General features: G+C 41.4%; 1 protein-coding gene across 1 annotated transcript; it reads right to left on the bottom strand.

The window, feature by feature from the left end:
- Positions 1 to 588: 588 nt before the first annotated feature.
- On the bottom strand, positions 589 to 19,814 carry LOC106582501 (guanylate-binding protein 1). Its single transcript, XM_082967238.1, has 10 exons — positions 19,675 to 19,814; positions 18,848 to 19,042; positions 15,469 to 15,596; positions 15,176 to 15,285; positions 14,368 to 14,564; positions 7,961 to 8,203; positions 7,554 to 7,834; positions 7,031 to 7,243; positions 6,762 to 6,864; positions 589 to 1,462 (listed from the first exon to the last, which is right to left on the bottom strand). Exons 2-10 carry the CDS (start codon positions 19,017 to 19,019, stop codon positions 1,038 to 1,040), a joined length of 1,872 nt encoding a protein of 623 aa, XP_082823364.1. The 5' UTR covers positions 19,020 to 19,042; positions 19,675 to 19,814; the 3' UTR covers positions 589 to 1,037.
- Positions 19,815 to 20,172: the final 358 nt, after the last annotated feature.

The following is a 20,172-nucleotide window of genomic DNA, read 5'->3' as shown; positions in this document are numbered from 1 at the left end:
TGTGGTGCTGATTTAAAGAAGCAATAAAATGGTCTTTCTTTAGACTAGTTAAGTATCTGGAGCATCTGCATTTGTGGGTTCGATTACAGGCTCAGAATGGCCAAAAACAAAAACCTTCTTCTGAAACTCGTCAAGTCTATTCTTGTTCTGAGAAATTAAAGCTATTCCATGCGAGAAATTGCCAAGAAACTGAAGATCGAAACTGAAGATCTCGTACAAAGCTGTGTACTACTCCCTTCACAGAACAGCGCAAACTGTCCCTAACCAGAATAGAAAGAGGAGTGGGAGGCCCCGGTGCACAACTTGAGGACAAGTACATTAGAGGGTCTAGTTTGAGAAACGGACGCCTCACAAGTCCTCAACAGGCAGCTTCATTAAATAGTACCCGCAAAACACCAGTCTCAACGTCAACAGTGAAGAGGCGACTCCGGGAGGCTGGCCTTCTAGACAGAATTCCTCTGTCCAGTGTCTGTGTTCTTTTGTCCATCTTAATCTTTTCTTCAGCCTGAGATATGGCTTTTTCTTTGCAATTCTGCCTAGAAGGCCAGCATCCCGGATATAAGTATTACGATATAAGGTTCACAAGAGGTCAATCAATGCAATTTATTTCATGGAGCCCTTTTACATCAGCAGTTGTCACAAAGTCTTTTTACAGATACCAAGCCTAAAACCCCAAACAACAAGCAATGCAGAGCAGAAGCACAGTGGTTAGGACAAACTCCCTAGAAAGGCAGGAACCTAGGAAGAAACCTAGAGAGGATCCAGGCTCATGTGGCCATTAAAGCCAGATAGTTTTTCAAGACGTAAACATTTTCATAGATTTACAGCAGGGTCAGATTAAAACAATGATAGCTATAGAGGACAAACACTTCAACGCTTCAAGACTCAATAATAGTTTACTTTTCATAGTCAGGAATTCAATGTGGAGTGGATCACAGTAGAATACAGTAAGGTCGAGTATAAAGTTCATCAAAAACTCTATTAAATATCAGCTGGCTTTTCATAGACAGGCATCCAAAGGTTCAAAGTGGAGTGGATCACATGACATTACAGGGTGGGTACTGTGGTCTATTCAAGAGCTCCTCAATTAATATTCTCATCTGTTTATTCTGTTCCGCAGCCTGCTGCTTGAATAATTCCAGCAGAGCCTTCTGATTCTGGGTATTGGCCTCCCTTTCCAATTCATCCCTCTTCTTCATCTCCTCGTTCTCTTGCCTCATTAGCTCAGCCTTCTCCTTATGGCCCTTCTCCAGGAGATCTTTCTGCTCCTGCATCCTGCGGTCCAGGGTCCTGTTGAACTCCTGCTGCTGTTGCTTCATCTCCTTCTCCATCTTCTCTTTCATCTCCTTCAAGTACTTCTCCTGGCTAATGCGATTGTTCTCAATGGTGCGCTGCATCTCTGCCTGTTTCTCATTCAATGCTGCCTTCTCCTGCTCCAGCTCAGCTGTTTTCATCTTCTCAGCTGGAAGAGCCAAGGAGAGAGATAAATAAGTAGGAAAACTCAACCACTCATTTTCTCATACAGATTCATACACATTAAAACCCTCTAGAGTCTATTGGCGCAACGGTGCGTCAATCTAAGTAACATAATAAAAAATACCCATTAAAATCTGGCAGGTTTAAGCTTGAATTTGTTTTTGCATTGGGCTACGCCTCAATCCACCACATCTATCTATGTCGCCCTTCCGCATCTGCGGTGGAAAGGGGCAGATCTACTGCATTGTTTGTCAGACCACGAGACATCCTGACGGCTGTAGCATCCGAACTGTTTAGCCTACAAACTAATTATCACTCTATAGAAAGTGGAAACTCTCACGAACATTGTGGTGTTCCCCGTTTTGCTCTGCGATCACAAGTGTCATGTGACTCATCTGAAGGTAACCCCGTACCAGTTTAAAAAAGGAGGGAGCTTTGTGCCAACAAAAAAAAGGGGTTAAATATTTGTCAAAAAATATATATCTATATTTTTTCCCCTGAGCTTTCTTATATCTCCTAGATTTAGGACAGACATTTCAAAACCTTATTCCTTTTTGACTATATTTTTGCCATTTAAGAGTGTGTTATTTAATGCATTTCTAGGGGCTATAGTAGTAAAGGACAAATTCAATATTTTATAAAATAATTGTTAATTGCATCAATGAGCCCAACATTTATTCTACTATTAAAATGTACTAAAAAGTGTAAATAGGATAATTTTGGTCATGAAGTCAGTCTCGGCCAAAACATATTTTTGAGATCGTGACTGCATCCCAACGTAAATGAAGGTTAGGTTTGTTTCAATCCTGCCCACATGCCCACAGCTGACAGCACTCAAGTAATCATCAATTCAGAATGCAGCTGCACGTAATGCCTGTGGTAAATTTAGGTTAAATTTGGATATCCCTATGGTGCTAATTAGTCGGGCACCAGATTGGAATACAGTGAATTCAGAAAGTATTCATACCCCTTGACTTATTCCACATTTTGTTGTGGATTAAATATATTTTTTCTCTCACCCATCTACACATCTACACATACAATGACAACATGTTTAAACTTTTTTTTAATGAAATACAAAAATGTCTAATTTACATAAGTATTCACAACCCTGAGTCAATACAGAATCACTTCTGTCAGCGATTACAGCTGTGAGTCTTTTTGGGTAAGTCTCTAAGAGCATTCCACACCTGGATTGTATAATATTTGCTCATTATTATTTTCAAAATTCTTCAAAGTGGTTGTTCAACATTGCTAGACATCCATTTCCAGTCTTGCCATAGATTTTCAAGCAGATTTAAGTCCAAACTCTAACTCGGCCAAAACTGTAACTGTAACTATATTCTTTGTAAGAATTTCCAGCGTAGATTTGGCCTTGCATTTTAGGTTATTGTCCTGCTGAAAGGTGGAAAGCTGAACAAGGTTTTACCTGTGCTGAGCTTCCATTTGTTTATCCTGAAAAACTCCAAAGTTCTTAACAGTTACAAGCATACCCATAACATGATGCAGTCACCACTATGCTTGAAAATATGGAGAGTGGTACTCCGCAATGTGTTGTATTAGATTTGCCCCAAACATAACACTTTGTATTCATGACAAAAAATATATTTCTTTGTCATATTCTTTGCAGTATTACTTCAGTGCTTGTTTTTTTTTGTTTTTGTCACCTTTATTTACCCAGGTAGGCTTGTTGAGAACAAGTTATCATTTACAACTGCGACCTGGCCAAGATAAAGCAAAGCAGTGCGACACAAACAACAACACAGTTACACATGGAATAAACAAACATACAGTCAATAACACAATAGAAAAATCTATATACAGTGTGTGCAAATGAGGTAAGATTAGGAAGGTAAGGCAATAAATAGTCCGTAGTGGCGAAGTAATTACAATATAGCAATTAAACACTGGAGTGATAGATGTGCAGAAGATGAATGTGCAAGTAGAGATACTGGGGTGCAAAGGAGAAAAAAAATAAAAATAACAATATGAGGATGAGGTAGTTGGATGGGCTATTTACAGATGGGCCATGTACAGGTGCAGTGATCTGTGAGCTGCTCTGAGAGCTAGTGCTTAAAGTTAGTGAGGGAGATATGAGTCTCCAGCTTCAGTGATTTTTGCAATTCGTTCCAGTCATTGGCAGCAGATAACTGGAAGGAAAGGCGTCCAAAGGAGGAATTGGCTTTGAGGGTGACCAGTGAAATTTACCTGCTGGAGTGCGTGCTACGGGTGAGTGCTGCTATGGAGACCAGTGAGCTGAGATAAGGCGGGGCTTTACCTAGCAAAGACTTATAGATGACCTGGAGCCAGTGGGGTTGGCGACGAGTATGAAGCGAGGGCCAGCCAACGAGAGCATACAGGTCGCAGTGGCGTGTATTATATGGGGCTTTGGTGACAAAACGGATGGCACTGTGATAGACTGCATCCAATTTTCTGAGTAGAGTGTTGGAGGCTATTTTATAAATGACATTGCCGAAGTCAAGGATCAGTAGGATAGTCAGTTTTACGAGGGTATGTTTGGCAGCATGAGTGAAGGATGCTTTGTTGTGAAATAGGAAGCCGATTCTAGATTTAATTTTGGATTGGAGATGATTAATGTGAGTCTGGAAGGGGAGTTTACAGTCTAACCGGACACCTAGGTATTTGTAATTGTCCACATATTCTAAGTCAGAACTGTCCATAGTAGTAATGCTGGACGGGCGGGCAGTTCCAGTTTGTGATTGGTTGAAGAGCATGCATTTAGTTTTACTTGTATTTAAGAGCAGTTGGAGGCCACGGAATGAGAGTTGTATGGCATTGAAGATCGAACTGGAGGTTAGTTATTAACACATTATCCAAAGAAGGGCCAGAAGTATACAGAATGGTGTCATCTGCGTAGAGGTAGATCAGAGAATCCCTAGCAGCAAGAGCCACATCATTGATGTATACAGAGAAAAGAGTCAGCCCGAGAATTGAACCCTGTTTCACCCCCATAGAGACTGCCAGAGGTCTGGACAACAGGCCATCCGATTTGACACACTGAACTCTGTCTGAGAAGTAGTTGGTGAACCAGGCGAGGCAGTCATTTAAGAAACCAAGGCTGTTGAGTCTGCCGATAAGAATGTGGTTATTGACAGAGTCGAAAGCCTTGGCTAGGTCGATGAAGACGGCTGCAGAGTATTGTCTTTTACCGATGGTGGTTATGATATCGTTTAGGACCTTGAGCGTGGCTGAGGTGCACCCATGACCAGCTCGGAAACCAGATTGCATAGCAGAGAAGGTACGGTGGGATTCAACATGGTCGGTGATCTGTTTGTTAACTTGGCTTTTGAAAACCTTAGAAAGGCATGGTAGGATAGATATAGGTCTATAACAGTTTGGGTCTAGAGTGTCTCCCCCTTTGAAGAGGGGGATGACCGCGGCAGCTTTCCAATCTTTGGGGATCTCAGACGATATGAAAGAGAGGTTGAACAGGCTAGTAATAGGGGTTGCAACAATTGCAATCATTTTAGAAAGAGAGGGTCCAGATTGTCTATCCCAGCTGATTTGTAGGGGTCCAGATTTTGCAACTCTTTCAGAACATCAGCTATCTGGATTAGGGTGAAGGAGAAATGGGGGAGGTTTGGGCAAGTTGCTGTGGGGGGTGCAGGGCTGTTGACCGGGGTAGGGGAAGCCAGGAGGAAAGCATGGCCAGCCGTAGAAAAATGAGTATTGAAATTCTCAATTATCGTGGATTTATCGGTGGTGACAGTGTTTCCTAGCCTCAGTGCAGTGGGCAGCTGGGAGGAGGTGCTCTTATTCTCCATGGACTTTACAGTGTCCCAGAACTTTTTGGAGTTTGTGCTACAGGATACAACTTTGTGTTTGAAAAAGCTAGCCTTTGCTTTCCTTACTTCCCTGAAAAGTTGCATATCACGGGGGCTATTCGATGCTAATGCAGTACGCCACAGGATGTTTTTGTGCTGGTCAAGGGCAGTCAGGTCTGGAATTAACCAAGGGCTATATCTGTACCTGGTTCTACATTTTTGAATGGGGCATGCTTATTTAAGATGGTGAGGAAAGCACTTTTAAAGAATAACCTGGCGCCCTCTACTGACGGAATGAGGTCAATATCCTTCCAGGATACCCGGGCCAGGTCGATTAGAAAGGCCTGCTTGCTGAAGTGTTTTAGGGAGCGTTTGACAGTGATGAGGTGGGTCATTTGACCACAGACCCATTACGGACGCAGGCAATGAGGCAGTGATCGCTGAGATCCTGGTCGAAGACAGCAGAGGTGTATTTAGAGGGCAGGTTGGTCAGGATGATATCTATGAGGGTGCCCGTGTTTACGGATTTGGGGTTGTACCTGGTAGGTTCATTGATAATTTGTATGAGATTGAGGGCATCTAGCTTAGATTGTAGGACGGCCGGGGTGTTAAGCATGTCCCAGTTTAGGTCACCTAACAGTACGAGCTCTGAAGATAGTTGGGGGGCAATCAATTCACATATGGTGTCCAGGGCACAGCTGGGGGCAGAAGGTGGTCTATAACAAAAGGCAACAGTGAGAGACTTGTTTCTGGAAAGGTAGATTATTAGAAGTAGAAACTCGAATTGTTTGGACACAGACCTGGATAGTATGACATATTGAAAACAGGATGCATGTTTTGGAATATTTTTGTTCTGTACAGGCTTCCATCTTTTCACTCTGTCATTTAGGTTAGTATTGTGAAGTAACTACAATGTTTTTGATCCATCCTCAGTTTTCTCCTATCACAGCCATTAAACTCTGTATCTGTCACCATTGGCCTAATGGTGAAATCCCTGAGCGGTTTCCTTCCTCTACGACAACTGAGTTAAGTAGGATGCCTATATCTTTGTAAAGACTGCGTGTATGCCATCGAAAGTGTAATTATTAACTTCACCATGCTCAAAGGGATATTCAGCATCTGCTTTTATTATTTTTACCCATCTACCAATAGGCGACCTTCTTCGCGAGGCGTTGGAAAAAGTCCCTAGTCTTTGTGGTTGAATCTGTGTTTGAAAGAGTCAAGGGGTTGGAATAATTTCTGACGGCACTGGGAGGGGAGAAAATCATATAATTCAAAATAGCAGATACTAGCAAAATGCTTATTTGTGAAATCATAATTTATATGTTCTAGTCGGCCACCAATAATAATTTTTACTCCATAATACTTAAAGTTGTCATTTTGGGCGGTTCCTGTCATTAGGGTTAGGCCACTGTTCTTGTTTGCATCTTCTGTATTAGCCTATCACAGTAGATTATTATTTTATAATTGGAAATAAAAAAAGATTGAGGTGTGGCTTACCTTGTAATTTCTTCTCTTTTTTAGTCAGTTTTTTGTCAGCTTGCAGGATGGAGTTGGACTCTGCACTCTTTCCCTTCAGGAACTGCTCCAGACCCTCCTCAGCCTGCAGAAAACATGCCTTATAGGTTGTTGCATTGATTTAGATTCAAACCCTAACCAGGTGACTGAGATTAGTTGAAATGTTTAATTGGTCATTACTGACTAATGATGGATGTTTTTGATTCTCTAATACACAACGTTGTTGATGTTGTTTGGTTTCTAGCTCTTACTCTGACTCCTTTGTTGGGCTCAGCCCGGTACTGTGCCACTATGTTGTCATGGTGATTGCAGTAAAGCTCATAGCCTCCTGGTGTGGTGTACGTCCCCTCCTTCATCCCCTGATCCATCTGAGCAGATAGATTCTCCAGAAGGGCCTTGCACTTCGTCTCTGAGGCATCCTCATTTTGTTTGAAAAGGTAGGAGGAGTGGTTGCCAATGGCCTCCTAAAAGATTTATTGGGAATTTTCAGATTCAGACATGTGAACCCCGGTATGCCATGTTCCTATAGTGATAAATGGTTACATATTGGCTCCATATCTATACTAGGCTTCTATTCAATATTCCAAAATTAAAATCTAATCTGAGTAATAGTAGTGTAGTGTTCTTTTGTCTCTAGAAGTTCATTGATTGAGGAATTGTCCTGATTGGTCATATTCCACCTGGTGTCACTGGTGTTACTGTTACTGATTATAATTTTGTTGCATAAACTAATCAATCATGTACCAGGCACAGATCTAGAATGATGAACCTTACCACAAGAGATTTCAAGAACTCCCCATTTTCATCTTTGAAGGATCGCTTCATAAACGCCTGTGTGGCCTCGGTCTCTGAGCGAAGGTGGTTATCTGACAGCTGATTGATGTCCACTGGGAATAAGGCCTTCACATCCTCCATACCCTTCTGGTACACCGCCAGGCCCTCATCCACAGCAGCCTGGTTCTCAGTTTTAGCCATGGCCAACACAGCATTCTCCAGACAGGGCACATATCCTTTGGCAATGGTCTCCACATAGGTGGTGACCAAATGCCCCAGCACTGCAATCAGATAGAGGTGTGAGGAAAAATATGTGCCACTACATATTTAGTGGTACAATAAAATTCAATATATCAAAATATTTATCCATTTTCATATACTGTACTGTAGGTAGATATCTGACTCACTCTCTCCGGTCAATGTGTGTCCCCCTATAACAGTCTTCAGACGGCTTTCCTGGTAAATGAAGCTGCAGAAAGTATCTGCAACTTCTCTGAAGCTTTCAGAAAGCTCAGCCTCGTCCATGGAGTCCAGTCGGTGCATGTTCACAGGAATTGTAGGGAAGGGGAACACAAAACACTTGCGTGAGGGGAAGAAGTTCCGGATGCATTCTCGCGGGAGGTTGTAGTCATTGATCTTTTTACTAGTACCTGAAAGATAACATTGGCATTACTGGATTTTATAGTAAGCAGATCTTGGGTACATCCCAATAACATCTCCTTTCTCCTCCAACCTATTAGAGCTCTTGCACCATGAACTGACACGTTGTCCACCCAATCAATGCATCAGATAGTGAATCTAGTACTGAAACCATAAGCTACAGCTAGCTAGCACTACAGTGTATAAAATGTGTTGAGTAATGGACGCATTTAGAGAGAAAGACAATAGATTAACAGTTTTTAACTAATACATTTCTTTACAAATTAAGGAGTCGCGAAAGAGAGAGAGAGCAAAATTTAGTAGCATTTTTTAACTTTCAAATGCAACTAGCTAGATTAACCTACTCAAACATCCAGCTAAAACAGTGAGGGATGCTATCCATGGCTATCCAACACTGGGACTCGCCCAGGATAAACTTTTGGTTTTATGAATTAATTGCCACCGGGGCCTGCAGGTGTAACTGCTAAACTGCTTACTGACAGTACAGTCGTGGCCAAAAGATTTGAGAATGACACAAATATTAATTTTCACAAAGTCTGCTGCCTCAGTTTGTATGATGGCAATTTGCATATACTCCAGAATGTTATGAAGAGTGATCAGATTATTTGCAATTAATTGCAAAGTCCCTCTTTGCCATGCAAATGAACTGAATCCCCCAAAAACATTTCCACTGCATTTCAGCCCTGCCACAAAAGGACCAGCTGACATCATGTAAGTGATTCTCTCGTTAACACAGGTGTGAGTGTTGACTAGGACAAGGCTGGATATCACTCTGTCATGCTGATTGAGTTCGAATAACAGACTGGAAGTTTCAAAAGGAGGGTGTTTCTTGGAATCATTGTTCTTCCTCTGTCAACCATGGTACCTGCAAGAAAACACGTGCCGTCATCATTGCTTTGCACAAAAAGGGCTTCACAGGCAAGGATATTGCTGCCAGTAAGATTGCACCTAAATCAACCATTTATCGGATCATCAAGAACTTCAAGGAGAGTGGTTCAATTGTTGTGAAGAAGGCTTCAGGGCGCCGAAGAAAGTCCAGCAAGCGCCAGGACCGTCTCCTAAAGTTGATTCAGCTGCGGGATCGGGGCACCACCAGTACAGAGCTTGCTCAGGAATGGCAGCAGGCAGGTGTGAGTGCATATGCACGCACAGTGAGGCGAAGACTTTTGGAGGATGGCCTAGTGTCAAGAAGGGCAGCAAAGAAGCCACTTCTCTCCAGGAACAACATCAGGGACAGACTGATATTCTGCAAAAGATACAGGGATTGGACTGCTGAGGACTGAGGTAAAGTCATTTTCTCTGATGAATCCCCTTTTCGATTGTTTGGGGCATCCGGAAAAAAGCTTGTCCGGAGAAGACAAGGTGAGCGCTAGCATCATGTGTCATGCCAACAGTAAATCATCCTGAGACCATTCACATGTGGGGTTGTTTCTCAGTCAAAGGAGTGGGCTCACTCACAATTTTGCCTAAGAATAAAGAATGGTACCAACACATCCTCCGAGAGCAACTTCTCCCAACCATCCAGGAACAGTTTGGTGATGAACAATGCCTTTTCAACATTGCCATCAGTCAGGATGTGTCCCAGAAGTTAAAGGACAGTATGCCAGGGCAGATTGCAGAGGTCTTGAAAGAGGATGGTCGACACTGCAAATATTGACTCTTTGCATCAACTTCATGTAATTGTCAATATAAGCCTTTGACACTTATGAAATGCTTGTAATTATACTTCAGTATTCCATAGTAACATCTGACAAAAATATCTAAAGACACTGAAGCAGCAAACTTTTTGGAAATTAATATTTTTGTCATTCTCAAAACGTTTTGCCTTGACTGTACACTGTACTGGATGATTGTAGCTGGTTTACAAATGCATTAGTTCAAGTAGCTAGGTTGTCTAGCTATGATGTTAGCTAATATGCTGACAATGATGTAGGCTTTGTGTAGCGTTGAGTGGTTATGATATGAAGGTTTGGTTTGGAAAGGTATTTTTCGTCTGGTCACAGACAGCTGATGTGTTGTGCACTGCACTCCACAAGCAAAGGGAAAAGGTCAGAGGAGGAAAGCACGTAGATGTGAGAAGGAATCTACAATGAACATAATGATCATGCTGTTTGTATGTGTTTGATCAGAGGTGTATTCATTCCCCCCATTCTGTTGAAAAACATTTTTTAAACGGAAGCAAATGGAACAAAACGGGGATAAACACACTTGAATTTGTCCAATAGAAATTCTCATTTGCAACTGTTGGACCAATGATTACATCCTAGATCAGCTAGATGCAGGCCAGAGTGTTGAAGATGGTATTGAACGAGTCACTGTCTGTCACCTTGATTACTCAAATTTGTCTCTTTGTAAACTCTCATTCATAGGCTAGGTTGTAGCGACCTCATGATGGGTGTAGGGAACATTAAAAATATCATGTAGTAGCCTAAACCTATTGATGTTACATTGAACTGGTGAATGGAATATGACTGGCAGTCATCCAATATGCTTTAATAGAAATAAGGCCATGCTCATAAACATCACAGACCGCTGCTGTTTTATTCATCTGCTTGATCTTATATTTAGTCTCACAATTAAGTTTTTACCATTTTCCTTTTCAGGACAACCAGGGCTACAAGTAGAACATAAAAATTGCAATTGCAGTTGCTTTCGTGAGTTGTATTGCAAATGTCAATAAAAAAATAATGTCCGCCTTAACAGAAACCTGATAAAAAAATGAATTTAAAAGAAATCTGTAAGTACAGCAATTGTTTTCTCAGTGGGAAATGAATATCCAACTTGTTAGTGACAACTGTGTGGAGTTTGGAGTTTGTGACAACAAATATGTGATCTTATTACAGTATTATAGACACTATGTCCTGGAATTTCCTATGATCTTCTATGTAGAAGAACCCCTTGGCTTCTATCGATTCTTGTGTGGCTTACATGTGTGTGTTTGTGAGGGTCTCAGCTTTTCATATTGGGGTCATAATAGTCTGTAGCTCAAACTGTTCGGACATTACAGACAGTTTTGTGAGAAGAACCGTTTTCGGCGATCCACTCTTGTCACACAAACAACGTTCTATCTCAGCCCCCATTAATCACACAGGCTAATGGTTGGTATCTGCGGATGAAGAAGGAATAGACACATCCGATGAAAAAAAGGAGTATGTAGCTCAAACACACAATGTTTAAAAGCGGCTGAAGGTAATAAATCACGCCGGTGTAATTTGTAAATAGTAGAGGTATTTATATATATAGCCAGCCGCACCAATGTGTTGGAGGAAACACCGTACACCTGATGACCTGGTCAGCATGCACTGCGCCCGGCCCACCACAGGAGTGGCTAGTGCGCGATGAGACAAGGATATCCCTGCCTGCCAAACCCTCCCCTAACCCGGACGACGCTGGGCCAATTGTGCGCCGCCCCATGGGTCTCCCGGGCATGGCCAGCTGCAACAGTGCTTGGACTCGAACGCAGAATCTCTAGGGGCACAGCTAGCACTGTGATGCAGCGCCATAGACCACCCGGGAGGCCCTATAGAGGTATTTTTAAGCAATAAGGCCTGAGAGAATGTCATATATTTAAACAATAAAGGGGGGTGTGATATGTGGCAAATATAGCACGGCTAAGTGCTGTTCTTAAGCAACGCAACGTGGAGTGCCTGGATACAGCCATTAGCCGTGGTATATTGTCCATATACCACAAACACTGAGGTGCCTTATTGCTATTATAAACTGGTTACCAACGTAATTAGAGCAGTAAAAATAAATGTTTTATCATACCCGTGGTATACAGTCTAATATACCATGACTGTCAGCCAATCCGCATTCAGGTCTCAAACCACCACGTGTGGTTTATTTAAGTAATAAGGCCTGAGAGAGTGTGGTATATTTATGTAATAAGGCCTGAGAGAGTGAGGTATTTTTAAGCAGTAAGGCCTGAAAGAGTGAGGTATGTTTAAGTAATAAGGCCTGAGAGAGTGAGGTATTTTTAAGCAGTAAGGCCTGAAAGAGTGAGGTATATTTAAGTAATAAGGCCTGAAAGAGTGAGGTATGTTTAAGTAATAAGACCTGAAATAGTGAGTTATATTTAAGTAATAAGACCTGAGAGAGTGAGGTATATTTAAGTAATAAGGCCTGAGAGAGTGAGGTATATGTGTAGAGTGTCTCGGGCGTGGAGCATGCTCAGGCAGCCCTCACTAGTATAGGTGGCGTAAAGTCGCTTGGTTTTTTATAAACAGACTATGTTGCAGTTAAAGATGCTAGCTATCCTAGCTTGCCAGAGCCCTTTTTGCCCATAAAGGGGCTTCACGCTGGCTTTACAGTTTCATAGAAGCACTATGAATGTTAGAAGCTTGTCCATGTTTAATGTTCCCCCCTTTGTTACCCCACGTTCCACAGTGTCCACGGGGTTCAAGGGGTATATCAATCTCTCCAGGGTGAGAGTGAGATGTTGTGTCTCTATCCACAAGAGGGCGCCCCTCCCTCATAGACATTCGCTCCAAAAGTCATGGCTCTGTCCTACAGGTCCTTCATTTTGAGCTATTTCCCTTTCACTTCCTGCCTTTGCTTCTGAAGAGCAACAGAGGTTACATGCCCCATGTCCAGTGTGAGCTTTACGCACATATATTGAATGGACCCGGGAAATCCGGTGATGAGAACAACTTGTTGTCTGTTTTGCTAATCCAGGATGTGGCAGGATGCTCTCCAAGCAGCGCCTCTCCCACTGGATTGTGTAGGCTATCTCCTTGGCATATAGCAGCAAGGAGAAAGAGTTACCTAGTGATGTACACGCCCACTCCACCAGGGTCTGGCAGCGTCTTGGACATTGTTTAATGGGTTGACTATAGGAGATATATGGGCTGTAGCATAACCACACACTGTTGAGGTTTTATCATTTGGAATTAACTACTCCCAGTATAGCCCACAGTCTGCTTAAAGCTGGGACAGTGGAAAGTCACTAGGTACTGTTCCTAGTATAGCCCACAGTGTGCTTAAAGCTGGGACAGTGGAAAGTCACTAGGTACTGTTCCCACTATAGCCCACAGTGTGCTTAAAGCTGGGACAGTGGAAAGTCACTAGGCAGCGCTCAGTGTGCACAATACCCAGACTGACGCATCTGGCGGGGTCAAGTCTGGGTGGTCTGCCATGGGCCGTTCCATTTAGCGTCCATTGGGCTCTGCTTGTTCGTGATTATAGTTCCCCACAGGATGTTGTGCCGAAGTCGACTTACTAAAAGGCAATGTTTTATACTTTTTCTTTATTCACCACAGGATTCATCCGACTTGCATCAGTCACTCCAGGAATATTTTTAATCTCTTCAACATCCACTTCCCATGAGACGCCAGATATGACCCCCTTGAGGGGTGCCCTGTTCCAAAGAGACACACACAACACTTCAAACTTATCAAAATCGGGTGAGACGCCACACGTTTCTTCTGATCCGCAGAAGCACAACAAATCTAAACAAGCCCACCTCTCGTGATCCTCACAGCCTTCACTTTTCCCAGCACTCTCACCTCCAGTTTGGATACCTCAAATGGATTCCTCAAGGTTGGTAAATAGATGGGTTTTTTTACCTTTATTTAACTAGAGCAAAGAGCAAATTCTTATTTACAATGATGGCCACACGGGGAACAGTGGGTTAACTACCTTGTTCAGGGGTAGAAAGACAGATTTATACCTTGCCAGCTCAAGGATTCAATCCAGCAACCTTTCGGTTACTGGCCCAACGCTCTAACCACTGGACTACCTGCCGCCCCTGTAACATTATGTAAAATGAATGTATATGTAGCAGAAAAGCTGTAAAAAAAAACAACTAAGATATTTTTCCTCTGAAGAGGTGGATTGGTTCAAATAAAATTAAAATAATAATAATTGGAGGAATAAATCAGAGCCTCACGCTTATCACCTGTGGGAGGCGGGACTTACAGCAAGGAGTGGATTTCATTGGTCATGTCAGGCATGATTGTAGATCCTTCAACCGAAGTCGTGAGAGTGCGACTCCTTATAATATGTTGTACTCCTTCAGAGAACAGTAGTTATAGTCATAACGCTACGCTTTGCATCATACCGTGGTATATTGTCTGATATACACACAGCTGGAATGCTGTTTGAGTCAATCAGCATCTAGGTCTCAAACTACCTGGTTTATAATAATCAATATCACCTTTCTTGAGTTGCAGGGAATTCTCCAGATACTGGTCTGGAGTGATTTCTCCGCCGTCGATCTCGAGCTGTAGAGTGAAATCTCTGACGGTCCACACAAAATTAGGAAAGAACTGCATAAACTGGGTGCCCTCTCCTTCCTCCTCATTGTCAGTGGTAGACTTCACCTTGATCATCTCTGTCAGCTCGTTCACATATCTATAGGACCGGTTGAGGATTGATACAGGAGTTCCCAAAGCTCATGTCAATGTCATGCACAGTTTGCGTACATGGACTTGAATTTCAGGGAAGTTACAAACAAGCAAAAAAACAAACAAAACAAGTAATTTTCAGTTTAGATTTAAATTGACACAGTAACGTCATTTGCTTGAAAGTCACAGACATTGCTTTTAGTCAACACCAGCTCTTCATGTTCACTAAAGCTAAGAATCAATCACGGGAACCGGCATCCTGAGATTTCTCAAGCCCTTTACAGTTTCCAGAGAAGTAAATTACTACGTAGTACTGATAAACACGACATATGCAACTTGCATATAGCATATTTAATTAAATGGAACATATTTAGTTGGAACATTATTAAAATTAAAATTCTCTACCATATCAATGATTAGGTCTAGCCTACAATTAAATAATGTTAAAAATATACATACAAATTCATGAAAATGTCCATCACAATTAGCAAGGCTACCACTAATATGGCTGAGAAGACTGTCAAAAGCCTAACAAACAAACTATCATATCAAATACCACAACAAATTATGTCCACAAGATGCCACAGAATGGAGCCAAATGTTGACCCAAAAGGATACTGAAGCTTCTCCACAGCATCATTGTCGATGGTCCCTCGACTGTTGTAGACCAGAGTACTGCTTAACAGAATGGCCAGGGAGAAGATCCAGGCATCATTCTTAGAATCCCCCTGAAACAAGTATGACGACATGTATTGGATCTCTGACTCAGTAATCATCTCATTTAAATGATGAGTGTGCAGATATGTGTTCACTGTGCTTGGTTAGTAATCTAAGAGGAATATGAATATGGAAGAGGAATATGAATATGAATGTGGATTGTAAAGAGATTGAACTTTGACCCCCCCCCCCACCTTCTCCACGTCCCCCAGCCCCTCTGTATCCAGCAGCACCAGAGTGTGGTCTGTTTTTTCAGGGTGAGGGACACACCACATCCAGATGCCCTTAGTCTTGGACTGGATGGTGGCTCCAAGGGCAAAACCTAAATCAACAGAGATTATTGAGGACATTTACAGTTTAAATATTTAACCAGACTATAACACTGTTACAGAGCTGGACCAGAGCTACTGCAGACCAGAACTAGCTAGCTACTAGCTACGCCTTAGACCAGAGTTAGTTAGTACGGATGAGAACTAGTGCAGGCCAGAACTAGCTAACTACTTGCTACGCCGTGGACCAGAGTTAGTTAGTGCGGACCAGAATTAGTGCGGACCAGAACTAGCTAGCTACTAGCTACGCCCTGGACCAGAGTTAGTTAGTGCAGACCAGAGCTAGTGCAGACCAGCGCTAGCCAGCTACTAGCTACACCCTAGACTAGAGTTAGTTTGTGTGGACCAGAGTTAGTGCGGACCAGAACTAGCTAGCTACTAGCTATGCCCTGGACCAGAGTTAGTTAGTGCGGACCAGAACTAGCTAGCTACTAGCTATGCCCTGGACCAGAGTTAGTTAGTGCGGACCAGAACTAGCTAGCTACTAGCTACGCCCTGGACCAGAGTTAGTTAGTGCGGACCAGAACTAGCTAGCTACTAGCTACGCCCTAGATCAGAGTTAGTTAGTGCGGACCAGAACTAGTGTGGACCAGCGCTATTTAGCTACTAGCTACGCCCTTGACCAGAGTTATTTAGTGCGCACCAGAACTAGTGTTGACCAGAACTAGCTAGCTACGCCCTAGACCAGAGTTAGTGCGGACCAGCGCTAGCTAGCTCCGAGCTCTTACTAGTGCTGGTCAACAGTATAGCGGGGGGAGGGTGGCGGGTGACTCTTAGCTTTAATTTAAGCGTATTTTCCTCCATATTAGGTGAACTGTTTAGAAATTGTTGCACCTTTTGTACATATTACATATTTTAGGGGACCAAAAATACTGGGACAAATTCACTTAGAAATGAATGGTAAATAATGTATTGTCATATTTGAGTCACTTTTGTTGTAAATAAGAATACGCATAGTTACGCAAAGTCCTGAATGAATCGTGAATAATGATGAGTGAGAAAGTTCATACCTCCAAGACATGCTAACCTCTCACCATTACAATAACAGTGGAGATTAGCATTATATATCATACCCCCAAGACATGCTAACCTCTCATCATTACAATAACAGGGGAGGTTAGCATTTTATATCATACCCCCAAGACATGCTAACCTCTCACCATTAAAATAACAGGGGAGGGTTAGCATTTTATATCATACCATCAAGACATGCTAACCTCTCATCATTACAATAACAGTGGAGATTAGCATTTTATATCATACCCCCAAGACATGCTAACCTCTCATCATTACAATAACAGGGGAGGTTAGCATTTTATATCATACCCCCAAGACATGCTAACCTCTCACCATTACAATAACAGTGGAGATTAGCATTTTATATCATACCCCCAAGACATGCTAACCTCTCATCATTACAATAACAGGGGAGGTTAGCATTTTATATCATACCCCCAAGACATGCTAACCTCTCACCATTACAATAACAGGGGAGGTGAGCATCTTTCTGTCACTGTACCAATACTTTGTTAGCTCACTGTACATATACTGTATATGAACATATACTGTACATATATTTTTGTAACTCAGTCAGGGTCTTAACTTACTATTGAGAGTCAGAAAAGCAGAATACACAAAGTGCAATTTCAAAATGTGTTGGTGCATCAGCAGTTTCCCTCTTGTTACTGTACGTCATTCACTCAATTAACCCATGTCAGCTTTTACTGTAGATTGCTAGGTAAGGTAGTCCAGACAGTTATCTAACCCTTAGAGTAGGCTTAATCATCACCTAATGACTGACTGGACAAGCATGGCATGTGCTCAGGGGCCCTGACCTCCAGGGGGTTTCCCATTGATTTTGTTAGTCACTCTCAAACAGATATGTTATGACCTGGCTCAATGGAAAGGGAAAGGGGGATACCTAGTCAGTTGTACAACTGAATGTATTCAACTGAAATGTGTCTTCCTTATTTAACCCAACCCCTCTGAATCAGAGAGGTGCAATCAACACCAAATGGACCCCAATTTAAGTTTAATTTAAGAACAATGTAGTTACACAGGATATACTTGTAATTAGCATGTAGCAACTTATTGTAAAATGAAACCCAGTAGTATGGTATTTTAAATTCTATACTAGTTACAATGTAAAATTTGCAGATAATAGGCTAATGAGGTGAAATTAGGAGACAACAGAACATTAAGTATAATATTACCATATATATTATATATAATATATATATATATTATTAGTAGTATTACTATATAACAATCTTTAACAACCAAGTCTGTAATTACAATGTTGTTACATGGGACACACATGTATTTAAAATGTACTTACTCAGCAGCAAGCTATTTAATGTAAAGTGAGGTGACATTTTTAATTACTATGTAGTTACAATGTAACAACGTTTGCAGACAACAGACTAACCAGGAGAAATTAGAAGACAGGAGAACATTTTTCAGTTTGACTTCTCTTTAAAGGATTTCAAAGATGAGAAAGTAATTTCAGAAGTTAGCATATTTCATTATTTACCAAAAACAGCTGCAAATTCCAACAAAACAACATCATGTTTTTAAGTTCTAGTTCTTGCCTTGTCTAACAACACTATCATGAATCTAATATGTTTTGTGGTTCAGAGTGCAGTATTTATTTACTTTCATAAGGGAGATGGAGAGGACAGGTTATGATTGTGACCATGGTGATTTCAATACTTTTGTTTAAATCTATCAAAAGTAGAGAACTTTTTAGACCGTGAGTGGTCTTGTTTCACAACATGTAATGAGGACATGAAGAAGGGGTCCTTATGGTAAAGCTGACCCTGCTCATTCCTGATTCATTTAGGATTTTTAGAAAGATCTGAGTTGACCAACATTCTGCACACGTTTTTAAGGAATCACAGTTTTGGGAGAAATATTCCTTGATATCACAGAGGGCTATTGTAAGGAACTACATGAGGTCATTTTTTCAGGTAATATTCATTTTTTACATTTTTGCAACAACTTTTTGGGAGAGTTTGAAATTGTGATCATTTCCTCATGACATTGGCATTTCTGTGCATGGAAATTAATAAAGTAAAAAAAATATTTTATATATATATATATGTATATTTATATATATATATATCTTTCTACGGTTATTACTGTGTAGCTACAGAGTTTTAGGGGAAACTTAATGTACAGTGTTACCAAAAAAGACTGATGATGTCCAAACCTGTTTGTAAAGAAAGATATATTTGTCTCTCACCACTTCTCTTCTGAGCCAGCTTGTTCATGAGGTAGGACTTGCCGGTGCGATACAGCCCGACCACAGACACAACTACGACTTTCTGTTTCAGTCCCATCAGGTAGTCGATGGCCTCTGGTTCTATGCAAAGCTCTCCGTCGGCGTTTTTAACGAGGCACATTGGGGAGTCCATGGTCAAGTGGCTTCACAAGATCGCTTCAAAGTAAATGGTTGATACAAGTTCATCATCATTAATACTTATTTTACCTCTATGATGCTATTCCTTGTCGTGTCAATAGCAAAATACAACACATTTTGTCATCATGAACCATTTTACTTCCAATAATGATCTGTAACAATAATAAATAGTAAATAGTTAGACAGCATCTTAAGGCGAAATTCTAATGCAGGGATCTCCTGCTCCAGTAGTGACTGGTTCTATAGGCTTGTATTGTAATCCAGCACTAACATGCCTGATTCAAAATATCAAGGTCCAGACTGAAGATCATCATTAGTTGATAATTTGACACAGGTTTGTTATTGCTATTTGTGTTTGTCTGCAAGAGTGACAATAAAACATGAGAACAATTCTACAGCCAAATCAGGGTGGAGCAGATGATATAGATAAACTCTGAAAAATATTGATGATGAAGGAACGCCTGGGGTGAGAAATTTTATAAATGTCTCTTCATATTTATACAACGATCAGAGTTTTTCAGTTTGGTAGTTTAGTGCAAACAATACGAAAGTGGTCGCTGAAATCATTTTAAAAGACATCACAGGCCAAGAGTTTGAATACCTATGCGCTTGGAAATCAGAAGAGACAGGAAGTCAGGCTTGATACTCACATATACTCGTAGTTTCGCTGAGAGTCAAGTATCCTCTGCAATGATGGCAAAAGCACTAAGCTGCAGGCTATTTAAAGTCTGCAGACACTGAAAGTGAAAGTAGCATCCTATCTGATGAACACTTTCATGACCTAAGTACGACAAGAATCCATCATAACAGGAACTGCTGTGGGAAAGTACCCCAGATTTCAAGGGCCTTGTAGTAATGGGGGGGTGCAGACATTTTTTTTTGCCCGTGCTACAGTACACTATTTTTGTGAGAAAATAAACCGTTTTTTTTTCTCCCAAAATATGAGTTATTTATGAATATATTTTGTTATTTATTTTGACTTTTCAGCACCCTCGGCAACCCTACTTCCCACGGCAATGGTCCTAAGGTACTATGCCTTCTAACAAAAGGGTTTATCAAGAAAAAAGTCCTAAAGGATTCATTCAAGGCAGAAAGGAGATGGAGCACTCAACAAAAAAATGCAGAGATTAATTTCTTATTTGCTCAGT

This window comes from Salmo salar, chromosome 21, assembly GCF_965601325.2.
Source record: "Salmo salar chromosome 21, fSalSal1, whole genome shotgun sequence".
Taxonomy (NCBI): Eukaryota; Metazoa; Chordata; class Actinopteri; order Salmoniformes; family Salmonidae; genus Salmo; species Salmo salar.
The sequence above is the reverse complement of the archived record's forward strand: the minus strand, read 5'-3'. Positions and strand labels throughout refer to the sequence as shown.

Coding starts and splice junctions, on each gene's coding strand:
- LOC106582501 (XM_082967238.1), bottom strand. CDS start 19,019: ATGGACTCCCCAATGTGCCTCGTTAAAAACGCCGACGGAGAGCTTTGC. Junction 14,565..15,175: donor GATGCTGTGGAGAAGCTTCA/GTATCCTTTTGG, acceptor CCGGTCCTATAG/ATATGTGAACGAGCTGACAG. Junction 6,865..7,030: donor AGCCCAACAAAGGAGTCAGA/GTAAGAGCTAGA, acceptor TGTTTTCTGCAG/GCTGAGGAGGGTCTGGAGCA.